Below are 22,086 nucleotides of genomic sequence, written 5' to 3'. Positions count from 1 at the left end.
TGACGGCCTCTCTCTCAAGTGATGGGGAAGGAGAAAGCCTCTGACCTCACCAGTGGAGACTAAGCGCCTGCAGAGGCCAGCACGGCGGTAAGAGGCAGGCGCCCATTAGGCAAGCAAGCAGCTGACAGGCACAGCCACGCTCACAAGGCAGATATGCTGTGCGCACACAGACAAGCACACGCATGTGCACAGTCACATGGGCCACTGTACCACCCGGCTACACACATGCATCTACACCCACACCTCACACCTACCCACACACACAGACGTGAGCACACACACAAGCCACGCACGCACCCCATCGGAGGCCTCGCCCCTTGTCCCCTATGGTGGCAACAGCCCCTATTGCCCCCTCCTCTAGAGAACCCCAGACACCTGAGCTGGCCCAGCCTCTCAGGCCCTGACTAATGTGATTACCAGTCCAACAATGAGGGGCTGGCTCCAGAAGCGCAAAGTTTGCCGCCTGCCCAGGCCACTAACAAGGTCTGGAGAGAGAATCAGGACAATTTACGACAGCTCCTAATGACGCCCGCTCTCGGTAATGACCAGCTCCGCGGCGACCCGCGCATGAGCTGATTACAGGCTCTGGCTCCTGCCCCACACGGCCAGAACAAAGGTTCCCCGGCAGCCCTGACCGCAGCAGACGGCCCCTCCCCACTGCCCAGGCCACGTGCGGACCTCATCAGGCTGGCCTTCAGGGCTCCTTCAAGTGGGTGGCCCAGAGCTGGCCCAGGCCCAGCCAGCGCTCTTAAGGCAAGTGACATGAGGGTCGTCTCTCTCCCCTTCTCAGTCTCAGCCACAGACTCCTGTCCAAACATCCCACCCCTGGTGCCTGCAGAGCAGCCATCAGTGCTTCTGCCCCTTGGATTTATGAGTACCTTCCTTTCAGGTCTCTCCTCCTTCTGTCCCCACTCCCACACAAAGTGACAATATCACTTATAATAGGCTCCTGATGCCTCTCCACTGCCAAAAAGACAAACGCCCCATTCTTTAGCAGGGCACACAAGGCCCTCATGAGCTGACTTCGGCCAACTGTGTCAATCTTATTTCTAGATACTTGCCACCAAACATCTTATACGCTGACTGCAAAGGGATTCACCAGCCCCCAGCAGACAGACAGTGTCATGCCTCCATGTCTCCATCTCTGCTGGGCTCTCTGCTGAGAAGATTCTTCCAACGCCCCATCTTTTCGGCCTGACAAACTCTTATCAATTCCTTGGAAGACAGCACAAGGTGTCTCCTCTCGGGAGCTCTCCTTGACCCCTCTCTAGGAAGAACTGTGCCCTCCTCTGTGCTCCCACGACCCCCAGGTCTTACCTATTACCAGAACTTCAGCATTTGATGACAGGGTATTATACTTACCTGTTTTCTCCTCAGTATCCCCGCGAGATGGTAAGCCCTCTGAGGGCAGGTGCCATATCTGATCATCCCACACAACCAATCTTATGTGTTGTAACCACTACTGAGCCTGACGCGTGATAGATCCTCAAGTCGAATCAACTGACTTTTTTTAGACCTCGAACCCTAACATGTGATCAGTTCCTCGAGGCACCTCCCTCTCGAGGGCAGGAAACACCATTCGGAGCAGCACAGAAGTGCTGAGAGCCAGGGCCTGAGGGAAGAACGAAGCACCTCTGGAAAGCCGGGGACAAGCTGGAAGCTTTGGCCTCCAGCTGGCCCCAGGAATGGGGAGGGTGAGGTACCCCAGTCCTCCTGTGAGCTCACCCACAGATACACTCCCACCCTCCCCTCCAACACTCACCAGCTCCCACTCCGTCAGACCGTCAGACCGAAGCGCCAAAGCACGGCAATCTCGCCTCACCACAGGGCCTCTGTGCAAGGCTTCCTCCTCAGAATCCAATTTAAAAGGCAACATGCAACAGGCTAGAACAGGCCCTACCGAAACCTCCCCTGCCTGTGCCTATGTGCACCGGGAAGAGCCAGCCTCTGGCCAACTGAGGTTTTCCCTTCCTCAGCGAGGGCTCAGCTCGGGGCTCAGAGCACCCGGAGGCGGCGGCTCCCACTGGCTTTGACTGTGGGGTCTCCCCTCTTCCCACGCCCTGGGAAGAAAGGACACAAACTCTGTGTCAGCACAACTGATGTGTCTCTAGATATCGATCCCACAGTCAGCATATGCCGTCTAAAATATAAGCAGGCCACGTACCCCACAGACGCCCAATAACTGTCTGCTGAATTAAACCTGTGCAAGAGAGCACACTTTCTGTGGACGGACACATGCATACACAGACACGTCATACACTTGTCTTTAAATGAAGGCATGTTAAGAGGAAAGGAGCCTTAAGCCGAGAGGCGGAGTGCTGGCCGGCATCTGACACCTGTGGGTGTCTGAGGCCCCTTGTGCATCCGGATCTCAGAACAAAGACCGTGACTTCCCAGTGAGCCCTGTTCCCTCTGGGCGGAAGCGGCTGCAGGTACGTGGGGGTCCAACGCGGCCCAAAGTGGCCCACATCAGCTCAGTCTGGCCCCTCCGCTCCTGAGCGCCGTATCTGGAGCAGACACCCATGCTCACAGACGGACCTCCTTCCTCCTGCAGCCTGCCCCACTGGATGGCGTCTCGGGCCCACGGCCACACTGAATGGGTAACCACTGTGACACTCCTGCCGCTCCACCTGCTGTCCCATAAGGGGCAGGCCCGCGTCGCTGGGACCCCGCACCGCCCCCAGCGGGTACACCAGCAGTGGTGAATCAGGACCACCAACTCCTTCCTCACATCTCAGTTCTGCCTCAGTCCGCAAGCTTCCGGCCCAGTCTAGCCCTAACTCAGGCTGCTGAGTTAGTTGCTAGAATGGACAAATGACATTCTTTACCTGCATTAATTCACCTGAACTAAGTTTTGTCACTTTAAGAATTACTATTTGCGGGTCGGCCTGGTGGTGCAGCGGTTAAGTGCACACGTTCCACTTTGGTGGCCTGGGGTTCGCCAGTTTGGATCCTGGGTGCGGACATGGCACTGCTTGGCAAGCCATGCTGTGGCAGGCATCCCACGCATAAAGTAGAGGAAGATGGGCACAGATGTTAGCTCATTCTTCCTCAGCAAAAAGAGGAGGATTGGCAGTAGTTAGCTCAGGGCTAATCTTCCTCAAAAAAAAAAAACAAAAAAGAAGAATTACTATTTGCTTTGGCTCTTCACTCCCTTTCCAAGCCCTCATCTCCTGAGCCCAGAAATGCCTGTCCTTACTTTCTCCATTCATCTGCAGCCTGACAGAATACTCATCTCCTCTAGGAAACTTCCGTGAATTTCTCCGACTCCGACAAAAGACCCCTCGCTCCCTCAGGCCTTAGAGTCAGAACTATGCGCTAAAGCATCTGAGCTTACCAGAGAGCAGAGACATCCATCAGATGCTTAAACTTGCTGGGGACAGGAACCGGGTCCTTGGTACGGAGCTGAGATCAAAGGAAGCCTGGAGGGCGTGCGGCCGTCTCTGCCTCAGACACACGGACCGGCCGGAGCCATGCGTGCGGGCGGGGGTCGCGCCCACGTGCAGTGCTGCACAAGGGACTCACTCTTCAGGGGCCGCTGTTTCTAAGGGTTTACAGTGCTTATCGCAGGCCCGTTTCTAGCTCTGCCGCCACAGACACGGAGGTAGGGATTTCCTTCAGCCATAAAGCCATTTCCAGAAGCTGAATGGATTTGTGGAAGACACACCAGTGTGAACTACTTTTCAAAAAGCTCACAAAGAGAAGAGAACACATCAGAGGTACTCCCAAAAGGAAATACCCCTGGGAGAACGCTGATGGAAGGGCTAGAGACGACAAGGGAGAGAAAATCCCTCTTGAAATCCTGCCTGAAGGGGCGAGAACACAGTGCAGGAAGCTGGTTCCTAATTTTTCCCCACTGCCAAAGCACTAGTTTGGCATCACCTTACAACTCACAGACATCCTTTCAGAATTTGCAAATGACTTCCCTTAACTCTTGCCCTAAAGAAACACTCCTTTATTCCCCTAAAATCTGCAAGCCAGTCAACATCTATTCACCGCCCCCCCCCCCGCCCTCCCCCTCCCCCGCACATCAGTCCCCAGGGAGCTGTCAGAACAGCCTGGCCTCACGCACCCACAGCCCCTCCAACCCTGAAAGACCAATGCCATTTACTCTGAGACTTCAACGTGAGCATGCATGCACCGCACAGGAGCCTCGACCCCAACCCAAAAAGCCCTCACAAATGACACAAACGTCACCTCTTCTGCAGGGTCCTTGCTTCCACTCCTTGACCCACCAAGGAAGTCAGCATGAGAGGGAGCCAGGGTGGGGCCTAAGTTATGGAATGTATCCATGAACACCTTTAAACACAGTCCCACACTAAGGACCCGGCCAAGGCCAGGGTGATCCTGAAGCTCCAGCCTCTGGGACAGGGACTTTCTGAGAACAAGCAGTTTATGACTCAGCAGCCGCTCCCTGAAAAGCCACTATAAACAATGACAGCAGTATCTTCCTCTGAAAGACCTGGAAGGCTTTATTTCCCCTCCTTTCCATCATCACCATTCATTTGTTCACTCGCTCCCTCCCTCCCTCACTCCCTCGCACACGTGCTGGGCACTTCCCACGGCAGCGTTCCTCCGTGGATCTCTCACGACCACCACCAAGCCGAGCCAGAGACCCTGGGGAAGCATCAGCAGCACTTTCTGCCACGATAATTCAAGCTCAGCAGCATTCACAAGGTGATTTGACCCCTGCCACCACGCCCTGGCCCCAGCTCCCACAGCACTCAACACACCTCAGCCCCCTGCCACTTTGGTTCAACAAGTGTCTGTTTTCAAAGAAACCGAAGCTGGCCGCTTATGGTTCATTTCCCTCATAACTCATCACAGGCTGTTTGTGGGATGCTGAGGGAAGCCATCCCGAGGCTGACCCCCTCTGAACCAGGAAGTCCCCGGTGCCAGCCCTAAGTGACACTCAAGCCCAGGGAGGCCCCCACAGCAGGGGCGGCTCCAGCACACACAGGCCTGCCGGTCCCTGCTCCTGGTGGCCCGGCCGGCCAGGCTGCAGGACCAGGTCCTCCCAGGCACAGCAGGAGTGACAGTGCCAGTGACAGGCTGAGCCTCTTACACAGCAAAGCCGTAGCTCAAATATTTATTGTACGTGTCTGGCTTTCACACGGAATTTGCAACCTGCCAGTTACCAGTGTTTACCTTGGTAGAAATTCACGGGAAATTTTAGTCTGAACAGGCCCAGAGTTTATTTTACTGCCAGATAAACAACTTTCTTTGATAAATCATCTGTGTGACAGTGTTCCTGAAAGACTAAACAAGGATTTCAAGCGCAATCTATAGGCCTTTGAGAAGCCTTCCAAAGCTAATGCATGTTTAATTAGCTGCTGCGAGCAGGCTGAGGCAGGGCGGGGGCCTGACATTTCTGTGGCCATTTGTTCTCCTTTAAAAAAAAAATACAGATTGGAGCTTCTGGCTCATTTCTGCAAAACTGGACAAAACTTACCAATATTTAAATGTTCAATTCTTCTGCATATAGCCTGTGTTTTGGTTAAAGGGAGCACGTGTCACAAACCTCACCAGGCAGCTGTTGGAAAAGAGAGTGAAAACTGCCCTGGAGACGGGGCTCGAGGAAAGGGGAGGGCAGAGGGCAGGATGCCACGCAGGATCGAACATCTCTCTCAAACAGACCCAAAAAAACTGTGAGTAGAAAAACTCGGATTAAAAACAAAATTTCTACAACACACAAAAACACAAAAGGAAAGCTTCCGTGGGCGTGTCAGGGAGCTGGTCTAGCCCCAGTGGGAGCTCCGCAGTGAGAGCCATCCAATGACTTCCAGTTTCACAAGGACTTAAGGGTGTCATCTCGCTAACACGGCCAGTGTAGACAGGGTGGTTTTCAGTTTGCCGGGTCTGGGCTGTGTTTGGGTTTGTTTTGGTTTTTTAACCATAGCACCTTGAAGCTGCATAGAGCTTTTACAGTTTGTCTAAGTGGGCTTTTGTAGAAAGGCTTCTTCAGTTAATCTTCTGTTAACCAGAGAATTAACGAGGCCATGCCATTCCATTTCCTAAAATTTTTTTGCCAAAGAAGCTGATTTCATTAGTGCTAGCATCCTCCCACCTAGACTAATCTCCACGCTGAAACAATTCTTTCAAATAAGAAGAGATAATCACTGCGGACTGAGGAGCCATCGTGCCCAAGAACCGTACACACTTGATTAGTTCCATTCTCCCCACAGCACAGTAACACAGAAATCATCAACCACATTTTGCAAGTGAGGAGCTGGGCTCTGGGAGGTTGACAGACTTCCTCCTGGTCACTCAGCTTATAGGCTTGGGATTTCATCCAAGTCTGTGTGGCCCAAAGCCTCTGTTCCTTCTACTCCACTCCACTGCCGGCCCGCCACAGAGAGAGATCAGCGAGTGCTGAGCGCTGCCCCTGTGTCAGGCACAGACCGCAATCCTCCTGTATCCCACAAACTGAGAGGAGTGAAAGAGCAGCCGATGGCCCCTGCCCAGGGAGCTGGCTCTCCCAGTCCTGGCAGGATGGGAATGGGACGGGCATGAGAGGACATGAAGGAGGGAGGGTATGGAATCTGGACTGGCTACCCAGGTAAGTGCTGGTGAAACAAAGACTGTCAGGGATGCCAGGCAGAGTGGCCTGGGGCAACCAGATGACTAACTCCTTTATCTGAGTCTTATTGTCCTCCATCTGTACGATGAGAGCTTAGACTGGCTGATCTTTGAGGTCGCATTCAGCTCAGCATATCTTCAGAACGACAAATGGGTACTGAGGAGCAACACAACACCCAAAGAAATGTGCTGCTTGTGTGGGCTGTGAAGGACCCCCGATCCCGCCTCGTCCCTCACTGGCCTTTCTCCGCCCTGCCCCAGGAAAGCCTCAGAGAACAGAGGTGGGCTTGAAGGCAAACCGCTCTTGCTCCCTTCTCCATGATAGTTTATACATACATCAAATGATAAGGACCACATTTCGCCAAGTGAAATAAGCCAGACACAAAAGGACAAATACTGCATGATTCCACTTATATGCAGTACCTAGACCAGTCAAACTCAGGAACGGAAAGAACGGTGGTTTCTGGGCGCTGGGGAGCCGGGAATGGGGAGTTAGTCTTTGGATACAGAGCGTCATTTTGGGATGATGAAAAATATCCAAAGATGGATGGTGGTGATGGTTGCACAACAATGTGAATGTACTTAATGCCACAGAACTGTACACTTAAAAATGGTTAAAATGGTAACTTTTATGTTATGTACATATTTTTTTAAAGATTTTATTTTTCCTTTTTCTCCCCAAAGTCCCCTGGTACATAATTGTGTATTTTTAGTTGTGAGTCCTTCTAGTTGTGGCATGTGGGACACTGCCTCAGCATGGCCTGATGAGCAGTGCCATGTCCACGCCCAGGATCCGAACCAGTGAAACCCTGGGCCGCCAAAGCGGAGCGCAGGAACTTAACCACTCAGACACGGGGCAGGCCCTGATGTTATATATATGTTACCACAGTAAATTTTAAAAAATGATAAGGACGCCTAGGCAGGAGGGCTGGGGCAGGGCAAATCACAACCAGAGACTCACAGAATCGAGGGTGGACAGGACTTCAAAGGACACCCAGACCACACCGGTTAGCAACTGACCATCCCAAGGAAAAACCTAGTCAGAGCTGGACTTAACCACAAAGAGGGAGAAGTCACGCGTCAGACAATCCTAAATCAGCCGTGCCCACACCTACATCTGTCTTAGGACAAAGAAAAGCAGTTATTCTAGCAAGACAGGAGGAGGAGCAAGGGCTAAAAACAGAAGGTTCAGGAAAGATTTCAATAAATATGCTGAGAGCAGAAGACAGAGAGTCCCTGGCTGCACCCCTTGATCCTTCAGTGAGCGCCAGGAAGGGAGGCCTCACCTGCCCAGGACAGAAAGCTGGGCTGCTTCGCCCTTGAAGTGCACCTGGAATGAGGCAGCCTGTGTGCGGCCCAGAGCCGGCCTCCTCACACGCCACCTCGTCTGCTCCTCCCCAGAACCGACACCTGGGTACGAGGTGCCATTTCACAGAGGGAAACTGAGGCCTGCGGAGGTTAGGAGATTGGCCCACTGCTGCAGGGCGTGCACACAGCGACAGGGGGAGGACTGCACTCGGCCCAGAGGACGCTGTGCCCCTCCGTGGGTCCTGGGTTCTGTCCCCTCCCCAGGCTTCAACGTGCTTTTATAGGTTCAAAGACGCACAGAACAGCGTTTCTTGTTGACGTCTGCCTTATCGAAGCATCTTCCTGCCACAGTTACAGCCACGAAAGAATTACAGGTGGAGATAGGGTGTACCATCCGCACCGGAGGGGGAAATCTGGCTCTTTTCCCAGCTTTTCCTTGTGTTCTTCAACATGGCTTCAGAGTGCAAAGTGCTCCCCATGTGATCTCGGCCCAAACTGCCCAGGGCCTGATTCCTCTGGCCAGGACCCCAGATTTGGGGCCCGCTCAGGAACTCTCTAATCCGAGACCGTGGGGGAGCAGAAACTGACATCACAACTCACCCGGCCAACTGGACAGCTTCGAAGGTTCAGCTTCAGCCATGGTCTCTGCACTGCACAGCCCAACCCACGCACGGGATGAGCACTCAGAACGGGAGGCCGGCCGTGCGCTCAGAGTTACTCTTTCAGTGCATTAAAGCGCCAGTCCCACATTTTCCCACACATGAAATGCCATAACAACTCATTCCAAGTATTTACAGATCTGTGGATGGAATACGTATTTAGAGATCTTCAGTGACAATAAAAACCACTTGTTTTCAGCCTGCCAATTCCACCAGGGGTAACAGTTCCTTCTCCCATGTCTATTTAATTTTACTTTGACTGAACTAGATTTCTGGATGTTAGGGCTTTTTTTTTACATATACACATACACAATCACCCAAAACAGGGCATGAAGTTTTCCTTGAACTTAATAAACAAGTTGTGCATATCCACTTGGAAAAGAGCTTTCTCCTTTTATTAAAAAGGAAGTCCAATTGCCATACCCCTGCCATCCCTTGTCATTCATGGACTTATCTGACAAACTTTTATTTTATGCCTAAAAATATAAGACGCTGTGCCAAAGACTATTTAAGTACAAACAGGCCTTGTTTTGTTCATTCTAAGACACAGATTATCTTCACATTTTAACATGACGTGTGTTTTCTTTGTCAGTGGTACAAAACAAGTAGTGCATCTCACAGTTAATGAGCCTCGTATATTAGGTAAAACAGGGTACACGATACAAACTCTGCTCCCAAGTGCCTACAGATGCTGCGGCTACGGTGCTGGCAGCCAGACCCCTCACTGGCAGGAGGAAACCCAAGGTTTAGTTTGGAAAGGTTGAACCTGCTTTTTGCAAGAGATCAAACTGCACTTCAGAGCAAAACATTGTGCCTCCCAACAGCAGCACAGCCAAGACACCTCGAAAGAAGAGTGAAGCAGAACGAGAACAGGGCTAGTGAAGGTTCGGGAGCCTCTGAAAATATTTCTTCTAGGAAATATTCCCGAATGCTAACAGTGAGAGCTGAATTTTTTTCATTCCTATTTGACTCATTTTAGTGTTGCAAAGTATGGTTTTACTCTTTAGGGGAAACATATAAACAGGAAAAAAAAAATCCTTCCAGAAGGCAAGGAAAATTTCTAGGGGCAAAGAAATCTTTTTCCACAGCAAGAAAATACCAGGCTAAAAAAGTTGCCACCTGAACTCTCAAGCTCAAAAAACTGGAGAAGCCCGTACAAGAGGAAGCTCTGAAATGCCTTAGCAGAAGTATATCATCACACACATTTCCAGAAAAGCTTAAGGGTGTTTACAGATACTGGAGAAGAAGCGAGGGACAGTGGCCAGAGGCGGAGTCCTAACCTCAGCAATTAGACATCAGATCCTCACATCCCTGGATAAGCGAACCTGCAGGAAAGACGGCTGTGGCACTGAGCTGTCGACAGCAGGATCATCAGAGCGGCAGCTTACATTTACTACATTGGCCTGTTTAAGAGAAAAGAGCAGCCCCCGGTTGTTGGATAGCAGGAAAATCAGAACGAGAACAAAAAGCAGAGCAGCGCGTCCTAATTGAAGCACTGCAGGCAGGCTGGCCACCAGGTTGAATTCGGAGACTTTGCACCATCTAACTTTTGGCTTTCCCACATCTGGTGCTTGATCCGGGCTGATTCAGCTGCATTCCTGAGCATCAGCACACAGGTGTTTCTAGTGATGTTTTTCCCTGTTGGGGGAAAAAATGTGCTCTGAACTGAGGGGGTACAGTGCAGGGGTGGAGAGACTAGTGGCCAAGCAGACCTGCCAGACAGTTAAAAATGCACTGCCCGGGAAGGAGGTAATGGGTATGACCAGCTCCACGGAGGCTGCAGGAGTCCACGGATGCATTGGCAGGAGGGCAAGTGTGCATGCTGACCCAGAAGGAACGCACCCCTTGTTCCTGCGGCTCACAGAGAGCCTTCCAACAACTTGATGTCTTCCCACCAGGGATGTCAGGGCCACTTAATGCAAAGTTTGATCCCTGGAGTAGGGAATAAAACATTCTTTTTCTCCTCTGTTATGTGTCAGCTTGCATTGCTGAATTTCTTTGTTCCCTAACTGAATCCCATCAGTGTGGCTGACTGCCTCCCTCACTTGAAATGAACTAAAGTAGGAAACAAGTTTCCCAACAAGGCTGCATTCTCCAGGGTGCTGAGAAGGGCAGAGCTAAGCTCAGCCCCCGCAGAGAGAGAGAAAAAAATCCTATTTATTGCCTTATAAGAACATTACAAACAAAAAACCAAAAAGTCTCTCCCGCATCCAGATCAAAGAAGCCTGGCATGCAGCACACCCATGCTGAGGAGACCCACGCCTCCATGGCAAAACCCAGTGACTGCTCATCTTCTCCTACGTGAGGAGGCGGTATGACAGAGAGGAAACAAACGCCAGCTAGGAAAGTCAGATGCCCTATTTATGAAATAAGTGGATGGGATAAGATGACCCATCGTGTCCAAGAGAACTCAAAAGTTCTATGAACTCAAGAAGAAAATAATCTCAGGACTGAAAAAACACAGTCCCAAACAGCTGATCACTCAGAATCACCAAGACCTGATTGGTTATTAAAACAAGATAGATTGCTCCCTCCTACAGGCAGGCAGCAGGCGGCTTGCTGACTTCGCAGGTGCCTATGCAGTGGGGAAAGGCTGTCCATCCCCAGGTGAGTTACCTGAGCACCCTCTAGGCCCTTGCCCTACACCAGAAGGTCAACCTTCCAGATTCGAATTCTTTCCCAAGCCTTGTGTCTTCAGCCCACGTCCAGGGAATGTCTCTATTTAACTAGTTGCCACAAAGCCCCCGGTTGCCAGAATTTTGGTGGGCGACTGAGGTAGTGGAGAGGAGACCCACTGACAGGTTCAGGCTGGTAAGTTCCCAACAAAGATTCTGAGCACAGAGACATGGATTCTCTTCTCACAGCTCCTTAACATTAACTTCGGCCTTGAGCTCCTACAGCCCCCTCTTCAGCCGGTGAATTAGAAAACGACTCCACGATTCTCTAGGAAATCACTGACGACTGTTTGGTCAGGGTTAAAAAACTTTTGGAATTAAATTTTAATTTATCCTAGGTAAGTATTTTTGGATACGGCATCTAGCACAGTACTGTGCACTCCAGAAACATTGAATGAATGGATCCGTGAATCGACAAATGATGCGATACACTGAATCCGAGTTCCCCGAAAGGAAGGCTGCCCTGCCAGTCACCTCAAAAGGAAGGCTGCCCTGCCAGTCACCTCCTCACAGTCAGCTCAGGGATTCCCATCACGCTTCCCTCAGGAGCCGAACCTGACAGAAATCATATGAGCATAAAACATCAGCTAAGCTATTACCTTTCAGAGTTTACTCTGACATGATTTCCTGGATTTGCTGAAATGTCAGTGGGCCAACTTCTAAAAATGAGTGTGGGGATCTACAATCTCTGAAGAGGATCCATGAAATCTAGAAGCAGCCCCTCAGTCATCCCTCATAAGGAACTTTCAGGGTCAGAGCCGTATCTGAACAGATTCCTCCTGCGCCAGCCATGCAGCAAAAGGCTTCTAGTCAGGATTTCTGAGAGATGTGATTTACATCCCTTTTTTCTGTTCTAATGCATCTCTGGGAAGGAGTCCCAAGCCCATGGGGGAGGAAGAGCCAGGCGTGAAGGCAATGTGGGGCTGTGCTCCCGCAGACTGTACGGGAGGAGACCCACCAGGCCAAGCTGGGTTTCAGCACCTGCTGAGGAAGCAAGAGCGCCATCAGGAGGCAAACGTTCCCACTGTTAGAGGCGAGGGTATCAGTGTGTGCACACATCACTGCAGGTGCCTGCTACCATGTTATTTGAGTTCCTTTAAAACGGCAACAAGAAAAAGGGTGTGCCTCAAACACAAGCAGCAAAATGCAGAGTAGGCCACATCTTCCTGGAGGTCCTGCTGTCCTCCACCAAGAACAGAGGAGGCAAGCAGAGACACTGAGTGCAGAGACAAGGCAAGCAAAACACATCCATCCTCAAGAAGCTCGCCGTGGCAAAGGGTCTGAATTCTCCAACTTTCCCCTTCAGTCACCACGACAAGTACCCTGAGAACAGATCTGTCACATGTACAATTTCCCTCAACCGCGTGTGCGCGCACATGTGTGCGGCTCATTCAGACATGGCACTTTGCCAGAACAAGGCCCTTTTGTGTATGTTATTTAATGTCTGGTTAATGAAAACATGGAGTAGGTAGCCTGAATGAACATAAAGACTCAGATTACCTACCGTCCTGCTTTTCCTGATAAGAATTCTGTAAGAAATCCAGCCTCAGGGACACAGCGCAGGATCATGACAAACGCCCTGTTCAGCATCAGGCTGAACCTGTCCTTGGGCAAAGTGGGCCTGGCCCGAGCCACTCCTCGGCCTCCATACGAAACAAAGGCAGGGGCGAGGGAGTCGGCCCTTCACAGAGATGCGGTTTACTTTTCCCAGAGGAGAGACTCCCAGGGTATCTGGAGCCCGGGTCTCCTGTGGGGCCAACTACAAGGGTCCTGCCCTGAAAGGCCACCTGAGATCTGCTCCCCAGGCCACATCCAGCCCTTCCATGGGCTGGAAAGGCTCATTCAGAATTCCCTCTTAGCTGGGAGTAATTTGGGAAGAAGGAGAGAAATCCCCTGACAGTGGCGATGTCAACTTTCCTTGCCTGAAAGGACCTGATAGGGGCCCCTCCTCTGAATGCCCTAAGCATTGGACTCTCCCCCTCCCTTAGGAAGGCACCCGCCATCAGCCATTTCAGGTCCTGGGTAGAGGGGTGCTGACACCTAGGGGTGGATGGAAAGAGAGCTAGTGCGGAGAGAAGGCCAGCCCAGGCTGCCCGCTGTACCTCCTGGAGCGTTCAAGGAGTGGTGTTTTCCCCAAGCTCCTCTCCACTCGCCCCCAAGTCTGCCTCCTCCACTCCTAGAGAAGGGCCCCCAAAACCTATCCAGTGACCCCCCACACAGCAGGGCAGAAACAAAGTCTGACTTAGTAACACCAGGCCAGTTCCCACAACAGTGAGCCTTCCATCTGCCTGAGAAAGCAGCCATTCGGCAGGGGCGCAGGTAGAGAATACAAAGCTCCAAAATGACGCATCAACAGGCTCTCTGTTTATCAGGGACACGGACCAAGAGGAACTAGGGAGGCCAAACCTCCCCGAGGCGGCCAGGGATGCTTTCTTACCAAACTCGCTCGCACACAGATGTTCAATTATGGCTTCAGATTTCAACTCGTTGTCACATGGAGGACACACCGTTGTGCCTAGGACGAGAAAGGGAGAGAAACAGGAGCTGTGAGTTGAGGGGGTGGAGGGGCAGGGAGGAACCACCCCTGCGGAAGAGATCAACCCCGGGACCAGGCTGAAAGCAGTTAACAGTCTACTGGAATTTCTGAAGGACAACCCGAGAATTGAAAAGAAGAGTCCTTGAGGCCAGGACCTAAAGCCATCAACAGACATACAGTTTCTTGAAAATCTGGGGGCCAGAGTTGTTGAATATGGCACAGCTATTTAAACCAACACTATCTGGGGCTGGGTGGGGCAGGTCCCATGAAGTGTGGCTTGATGGGGTGTGCTGGGTCCCCAGGAAAAGCTGACTTGTAAACCAAACACATCCGCTACAGTTGTTTCCTGTTCTTTCTCCCTCCCCCGCCCTGATTCCTACCCCCTTCCCATTCTCAAACTCCCATGAGGATAACAGGTCAATCTGACTGGATCTCTAGGAGCCAAAAAAGAAACTCAGCCAGACCCCTAAACTCCAACTTCAGGCCCTGGACACCCCACTCCCCAAGGGCTGTTGCAGTAGATTCCTGCAGGGGCGGGACGCAGGAGCAGCTGGGTGGGGGCTGGGGGCCACACTAGCAAGAGCTGCCAAATGGGAGGACAAAGCTGGACAGGGAGCAACCCTCTGGAGGCGTTTTCATAACACTGTGAAGTGCTTTGAAGAGGAGGTGTGTGTGTGGCTGGCAGGAGGGCCACTGGGAGGCAGCTAAGCTGCAGGGGCAGGAGGTTTCAGAGGCCTCCTCCAAGCCCAGATGCTGCCAATGCTGGAGGGACCCCTGGGAGATAAAGAGCCGCGAGAGAAGGGCAGGGAGAAAGTGGTACAGTGGAGTCCCCAGAAGGGTGAGGTGGCTTATCACCACCATCACTATCGTCATCATCACCATCATCGTCCATCAAACAACTTGGAGTTTCATCTACGATCCAGAAAAGCATTAGCACGTTCTAAGAACACTCCATTCCTGGCACAGCACAGCCTGGAGCTGAGAAGCACAGGAAAGTCACCCCAAGGCAGGATGGTGTGCTGAGCGACCTCTGCTCAGATATAAGGCTCTTCATCTTCTTCCTCCCCTCTCCTCTCCACAGCTCAGTGAAATGGGCAAAGCCTCCATGATGGATGACAAGGAGGGAGCTGCGCAGCCCTCCCAGGCCAATCCCAGGACACGGCTGGTCCACAGCTGGCCAGCAGGCTAGCAACAGTGGGGAGATGATGCACAACCACTGCTCACTTCCAAGCAGGGTCCCTGCGTGGCCCAGGAGAGACCACACACCTTAGTCTTTATGGACAGACTCCTCACCCACCTTTTCTCTGTACCCAGGGCCAAAACCCATCCAGAGTCTGAGTGCAGCAAGAACCATTGCCCCCCTCCAAGCAGAAGATTGTGTGACTGTCTTTTGGCCCAGATGTTGGAAATGTATTTTTCACCCAGAACTTGAGACTGGGCTCCACAAGTAGTGTCTCGCTTCCACGGGGAGAAAAACAGGGAAAGGAAGTTCTGCAATATGGGAAGGACCATGTTACCTATATTGGGAGAGTAAACTGTGCTTTGAGATTTTCCTTGTTTGGGTTATTTAAAAAAAGTGGAAGTCATCACATTGCGAGGTTCTATGAATATAATCTTGACCAAACAAGTAGCAGGGCCAGGGCTGTTGGAATGTAAACACCAGGTCTCCACCCCCTCCACACACTCACATCATCTCCGCTGGACACTCTGAGTTCCGACGGCTCTATACACTGCAGGGCGTTTTCCTCAGTCCACTCAAGAGGCCTCAGCACCTCTCAGGGTGGCAGCAGCTCACTGGGGCGAGCCCTGTGTGTTCTCAACATGGCCTTCCCCAACTCACTTTCCTTAGAGCTGACTCCGGAGCAGTCTGATCCAGAGAAGGAAGGAATGTGTAATGCAATATTAATCTGCACCCCCTCCGGACTGTCCCTGGGGCCCTGCAGGCTGCCTCAGCAGGAGAAATCCACCCGGTCATCCGGCTGAGTGAACTAGATCGCTGTTTTAAGGTGTATCTAAAATAACGTTTCAAGCAAAGGAACCAAACACTAAAAGGTATTGCGTTTCATTAATATTTAACGGGGAGTAGAGGAGAAAATCCAATACTGGAGTCAAGATTAAGTGACTTTTTAAAAATCAGGGCACACACATGCACACAGCACATTCTCCGGTCACCTCTCTCTCACACTCACAAGCATACTCTGTCTCACTCACACACACATACAAGCACTCTCTCATGCACAGAGGCACACACTCACACACACAAGCACACACATACTCTCTCTCTCTCACACACACACACACGCACACACACACAACAGGTCTTCCCTGACCAGCTCCTCAAAACACAGAGAATGGATCCTACAAAGCCTCTAGGGGGAAATGAGGGCACCATGGCCTCTGCAATCTGTGACTAAAACAGCCAAGCTGAATGAATGCACAACATGCCTAAACAACAAGAAAACTGAACTGAAAGGGTGTGCTTGCTCACACAACTTGAACTAGTAAAACCTGGCAGGGAGGGAGAGCAACCATTCACCGGGCTCAGAGAGCACAGGTCTAATGTGAGCGCAAGATTTAGAAATAACTTTCCTGGAAAAAGAGCAATTGCTTGTTCTAAAACAGATGCTGCTGCAACTTGGGCATCAGCTTTTGAGGGGGGCGGGAAGCGTCTTCTGACATATTTCTCACTATAGAGTTTATCTTTAATAACAAGTGGCCACAAAGGCCTGCCCAATACCCCAAAACTGTACATGCCCAGGGATGTGAACAAAACGCAGCCTAGATCACTCAGAGATACAGCACTGCTCTGAAAACTCAGTTTTAATTTTAAAGAATAAAGAATAAAAGTAGTGCATGTGTGCTTATTCTGTCCAAAAGTACCAGTTCTTATTCTGGAGCCACCAGCCACAAGGTTACGAGGACCGGCAGTCTGGTGTGTCTCCACCTGCCCCTCCATACACACAGACACACACACACACACACACACACACACAGCCCTCCCATCTCCGTGCTCAGCTGACAGTTCATGGCCGTGTGGCCTCAGAGGAAGTCACGTCTCAGGAGAGAGCCTCTCACCACAAATACTGAGGGGAGGACAGCTCCCCATCCCACGCCTGCCTGGTCCTCTCAGAGCTCTTCTTTGTTAAGCAGCTGGTCTCGGGAGGCTGACTGACTACCTGAGCGCTCCTGGAGGGAGGGAGAGAGGAGGATGGCACAGAGGCCCAGGCTGAGGAGATGGCAGTCAAGTCAAACAGCAGCCAAGGAGTAAAAGGCTTCCAGAAGGCAGCAACTGCCTGGTTTCTGCCACCCCAGCACTGCTCCATCCCAACCTTTTGGGGTGCTGGGTTGAGAGGACTCTTCCCCCTTTGTAAGTAGGCAGCCCAGCCTGTCCCTCCACCTTCCCTTCAGGAGATGCCCCCCTAAAGATCTCCACTTTGTGTTCACCGACTGTCTCAGGAAGAGACAAGTGGGGGTGGAGCAGAGCTGGCCACGGCCTCCCAGGGCAGGGCTGGCATAACCCCTCGGCGGGCGGTGGAGGAAGGAGAGAAGGAAAATCCTGCGGGCTGCAGGGGAAGGGTCCACGCGCACAGAACACAAAGTGCTTTGTCAGCTGTAGGTCACTGCTCAGCCCTCGCTCTCAAGGGGCTGCACTTTCCCGCGGTTAACCCTGGGCAGACCCCCAGGAAGCCAAGAGCAGAGTGCCCCCCAACCTCCCCGCTGCCGCAGGCAGGCTGCCGCCTCTCCCACTGCCAGCCCCAGGCCACCCAACAGCGCTCACTTGGGACCGATCTCCTCCCTCCCTGGAATAAACAAGAGCATTCAGAATTCAGGGTGCCCCTTCCCCCGCCACCCTCACCACCCCTACCCTCACTCTGGGGGAGCACGCCCTTATGTGGACATTTCTCTTCCTGGCGTCACCTCAAGAGAAGCTAAGTCAGCGAGCAGCAGGTCCCCCCACCCTAAAAGCCCTGGGACAGCGCCGCTGGGCTAAGCGCACCTGGGTATGGCTCCCCATCTCTGACTATCTCTGCATCTTTGAGCCTCAACTCTGCTTCCGAAGAAGCCAGGGTTGAATTCCCTACTATGAAAGTCAGGCCACCACGCTGGGTTTTTGCTGGCTTGTTTTCTTTTCGGTTTTGGTTTTTGGGGGTTTCGCGTCTGTGGGATTTTTTTCTTCCCACTCAAGAATTGCCCTTTAAGTGGGAGGGGATTCTGAGAGGAACCTCAGCTGTCCCTCAGGCTGTTAGGAAAGTCTCCAATCTGTGGATCCCCACTCCCCAAGGAGAGATGAACAATGAGCTAATTACATTTTTACCTTTCTAATTACCCAAGGATGTGTGTAAATGAGAGAAGCAGGGGGTATGCAAGACTGAGAAGGAAGACATTCTCCACCCCCAGCCCTCCTGGGCTGTTCCCTGCAAGGGGCAGAGGAACAGAAATCTCCGGTTCCTAAACTTTTTTCTCAGCCAGTTCTGCAGCCGTCCTGGAGCTACTTGGCTGAACGGCTAGCTAAGGAAAGAGTTGTGAACAACAACAACAACAAAAAATCCTCATCGAATCCATGGAAATAAACAAAGCTGGCCTTAGCATTTTCTCGGGCTTTCTACACTTAAGGTTAGGAGTTTTGGTGTTTTCCTCCTGGGGCATCCCGTCTCGGGTGTTAAAACCTTCGATGGGGACTCGGTTCCCTCCCAGAGGACAGAAGAGCTCTCCTTTTCTTTGGAGCGTAAGGCCTTGTTGCCGGGATGGAAACAGCGGGACTGGATCCCAGAAAAAGCCCCCCAGGAACCAGACCGTGTTTGCCTGGGGCCCACGCGCAGCCGCCGCGGCCGGGGCGCCTGGGTCGGGAGGGGCGCTGAGTGACACCTCGTTCGTACTAGAAGCTTTTAAAAATCATTCTGCACAGCTTGAGAGCAGCCTCTAGGGAGCACATCCGAACTCCGGGCTGGAGCGCTGGGCGGGGGTCGGAGTGGCTGGCGCTTTCCCGCAGCGCCCGCGGCAGCCCGGCCAATGCCCGGCTCCCCGCCCGCCCGGGTCGGGGGTTCGCGGGCGTGGGAGGGGGCCGCCTTACCTTGGGGCTTAGAGGCTTCAGTGGCATTGGGCGGGGTCATGGCGATGCAGACGTCCCCCTCGGGGAACTTGTCACACTTGAGCATCTCGGGCCAGTAGAAGCCGAAGAACTGCATGACGGGCTCGCAGGAGTCGCGCACGGCCTCGCAGAGCCAGCGGCACGGGTAGATGGGCCGGTCGAGGCAGACGGGCGCGAAGAGCGAGCAGAGGAAGACCTGGGTGCCGATGTGGCAGTTCTTGTTGAGCAGGGGCACCCAGCTGCTGGCCTGCTGCTTCACCTCGGCCATGGTCTCGTGCTCCAGCAGGTTGGGCAGCACCATCTTCTTGTAGCCCACGTTGTGGCACAGCCGCAGGTCCACCGGGATGTCCACGCACTGCGGCGGCTTGGTGTAGAAGCGCCCGCTCTGGTACGAGCCGATGTCCGACTGGAAGCTCACGTAGTCGTACTCGCTGGCCGAACCCGCGGCCAGCAGCCCGGCGGCCAGCGCCAGCAGCACGCCCCCGGCGGCCCCGCGGCGGCCCCCAGCGCCGCGCCCGCTGCCCATGCTGGCTCGGCGCCCTCGCTCCCGCGACGTCGGGGCTGCCCCGGCCGCCTCCCCGCGCGCGTCCCGCCGCAAACTTGCAGGAACCTCCGGGGACAAAAGGCGCCGTCCCCACCCGTGCCCGGCTCCGGCGGCCGCGCGCTCCTGCCCGGAGCTCGGCGGGGGCGTCCCTCGGCGTGCGGCGCGCGGCGCAGCGGGAGCTCGCGGGGAGAGGGCGCGCGGCCCGAGGGCGGCCCGGCTCCCGGACGCGCGGCGGGCGGGCGGGCTGCGCGCGGCTCCCGCTCCCGAGGCTGCAGGACTCGAGTGCCCGGCGCTCCTGTTGCAAAGCCCTCGGAGTCGCCCGCGCAGCCAATCAGCGCCCGGCCGCGGCGAGCCGCACTCAGGCGGCACGTCAGTCACCGGCGCAATTAGCCAATCGCTTCACTTGCAAGAGGGTTCGGTTTACTAGAACTAGACACAGGTCAACACTCCTTAAAAAACAGAACCAAAAAAAGAAAGAAAGAGAAGAAAAAAAAAAAGTAGGAGGAAACGAAAGAAAATAGGGGGAAAAAGAAAGAGACTAGATCGAAGTGCGGGGTGGATAAAGACAAAGTTGAAGGCTGTGTTTAACTTGAGTCGGCTCGCAGAAAAGAAAGGAACCTTAGCAGTATTTGGAAATCCGTGAGATAATGAAAACTTTTTTAAAATATTTTTTCCTAATTTCACGCAGCAGCTCACCAGACGAGCAGCTCACTCCCTCGGTTTTGTTCTCTGTAGCTGCAGTACAAAGGCCGTTGCCCACAAACAGGGACTCAGGAAGGCTGAAGCGACGGAGGGCTGCTTTTAAACGCCCAGCCCTTCGGACTCGGCTCCCGCAAAGACAAGGGAAGGTGTAGTTGGGGCCGTTTGCTGGTTTAAAAACGTAGTACCTTTCCAGGTGGGCCAACCGGATGACGGCCTTCAAACAGCCCCGGAGGCAGTAGGTAAATGTTGCTCAGTGTGGCTGGAAATATTGCTCACAAAAGTGTTAGCTTTGAGAGGACAGTTGAAAAAGGAGAAAAAAAAGGGAAAAACCCTACTCATAAGTCGCAGCCCGACAGAACGTCTGTGTGTGCACGTATGTACGCATTGACATGTTTGTGGTGTAGAAAGCCAAGACATTAAAAACACATGTGCACTCATCAGCGTGGTTTGTGTAAATATCAAGTCCATCACTGGGGCACACATGCTACATTCAGAGCTGGCCCAGGAACCTCAAGTGAAAAACCAAGGGTCCCCATTAAGGCAGATGGCACAGGAGAGTATTAGAAACACAGCCTGGCCCTCTCATCCAGCCCGCAGGAACAGAAGTCTCCCTGCCCCCCTCCACCTCAGTGGTCCTGGAATTCTGTGTATGTTTCCAACAAACCCTGGGAGGGAGGGTCAAGATCCAGAAAGCTAGGAGTGTGACCATGGCTGACTCCAGGGGCAGCAGTCAACAGCAAGCAGTTCATATAGTTCGCTGGGCTTCCACACTGCTAGTGTCTTGAAGTGTGGGTGGAGGCAGGCCAAGGATGTGAAAACCGTATCTGGAGAGTGTGGTACTGCCCCATGTGGCAAATGGGCCACAGATCTTAGAGCTCAAGGCGGACACCCTAGGAGGCGCTGCCTTGCGGGGCCAGCTTGTTTGTAAAGCTCTGGGAAAGCTTGCTTTGGACTCTGCAGACCAAATTTCTTGATGGACAGATTCCAAGTAAAACTCCTAGAGTCTGTGAGGAAGCAAGGCTCTTTTCTTAAAGCACTCGCGCCCACACGGAGACTGTCATGCACTGTGCACACAGGAGGCGTCTGCAGACTGTCAGCTTCTCTGTCATTCCCAAAGTAAGGAAGGGTGCGCCGGAGCAAGAGGGGCGGAAGGAGGGAAAGGGCTGGAGGGATAGAGCAAGACTTTGGATGGCAAAGGGTTAATCTCCAAACAATTGGTAATGCTCAGCCCGGGAAGCTGTGGAAGACATTCCTCACAGAGAATAGACCGCAGGAGACCCAGCAACTGCGTCTTGAGTCAAGGGGCATTTAGAGAAAAAAGCTGTTTGGTAGGGGTCCTTTTCTCTCCTACAGCCAGGCCCTCAGTCCCAGGCCAAATGTGTCTGTTTACTCACTCCTCGGAAGGAGTTGTGTTACTAGATAACATCCTCTCACCTCTGCATCCAGGCTTGGCTGACCTCTCACTCACGTTTGCACAGTTTCCCCAAATGGTGGGAAGGCTTGGGTCTGTCCACCATTAAAATGCTGGAAATTAGTCCAGGTGACGGCACCTCCACCAGTCCTGGAGATCTGGTCAGGAGTAAATTTCACAAATCCATACCTGGGAGGACCTAGCCTTGACTGGTCGTTCCTCTTTGACTTTGATCACTCTGGACCCCCAACTCACCACCCCACCCCCAAATAGTCTTCCTGCTTTAGGGAGAGGCCTCTTGGGGCACACCAGGGACGCAATTGTCTCAAGGACAAACGGGGAGTGTGGGAATAAGACCCCAGAATCTTAACCCCGTACATTTCTAGCTCCTTGGAGGCACAGCTGGAAAGGAAGGACTCTAGGTCTCTGTCCCACTGATAGACTTGAACCCACACTTGGGAATTGGATGAATGACTGCCCACTGCCGGTCAGTTCGCGTGCTGGGTAACAACACCAGGCAGAACAGCCTGAAGACTTCATATTTTAGAGGTGCACACAGGATTTTTTTCTTTTGGTCCTTTTT

The 22,086-nt window shown here is 52.8% G+C and overlaps 2 protein-coding genes across 2 annotated transcripts in view; both read right to left on the bottom strand.

Annotated features, from left to right (window-relative positions):
- The window catches only part of SFRP1 (secreted frizzled related protein 1), a 45,823-nt gene extending 26,139 nt beyond the window's left edge, over positions 1–19,684 (bottom strand). Inside the window, exons 1-2 of the mRNA XM_008523167.2 lie at positions 18,829–19,684; positions 13,659–13,736 (exon numbers count right to left, since the gene is read on the bottom strand). Coding sequence (XP_008521389.2) covers positions 13,659–13,736; positions 18,829–19,372 — 622 coding nt within the window. The 5' untranslated portion in view covers positions 19,373–19,684. The remainder of the gene's footprint in view (positions 1–13,658; positions 13,737–18,828) is intronic.
- ANK1 (ankyrin 1) overlaps positions 1–22,086 on the bottom strand; it is a 622,216-nt gene that overhangs the window by 63,760 nt on the left and 536,370 nt on the right. The gene's annotated exons all lie outside the window — the stretch shown is intronic.

This window comes from Equus przewalskii, chromosome 28 (assembly GCF_037783145.1).
Source record: "Equus przewalskii isolate Varuska chromosome 28, EquPr2, whole genome shotgun sequence".
Classification (NCBI taxonomy): Eukaryota; Metazoa; Chordata; class Mammalia; order Perissodactyla; family Equidae; genus Equus; species Equus przewalskii.
The sequence above is the reverse complement of the archived record's forward strand: the minus strand, read 5'-3'. Positions and strand labels throughout refer to the sequence as shown.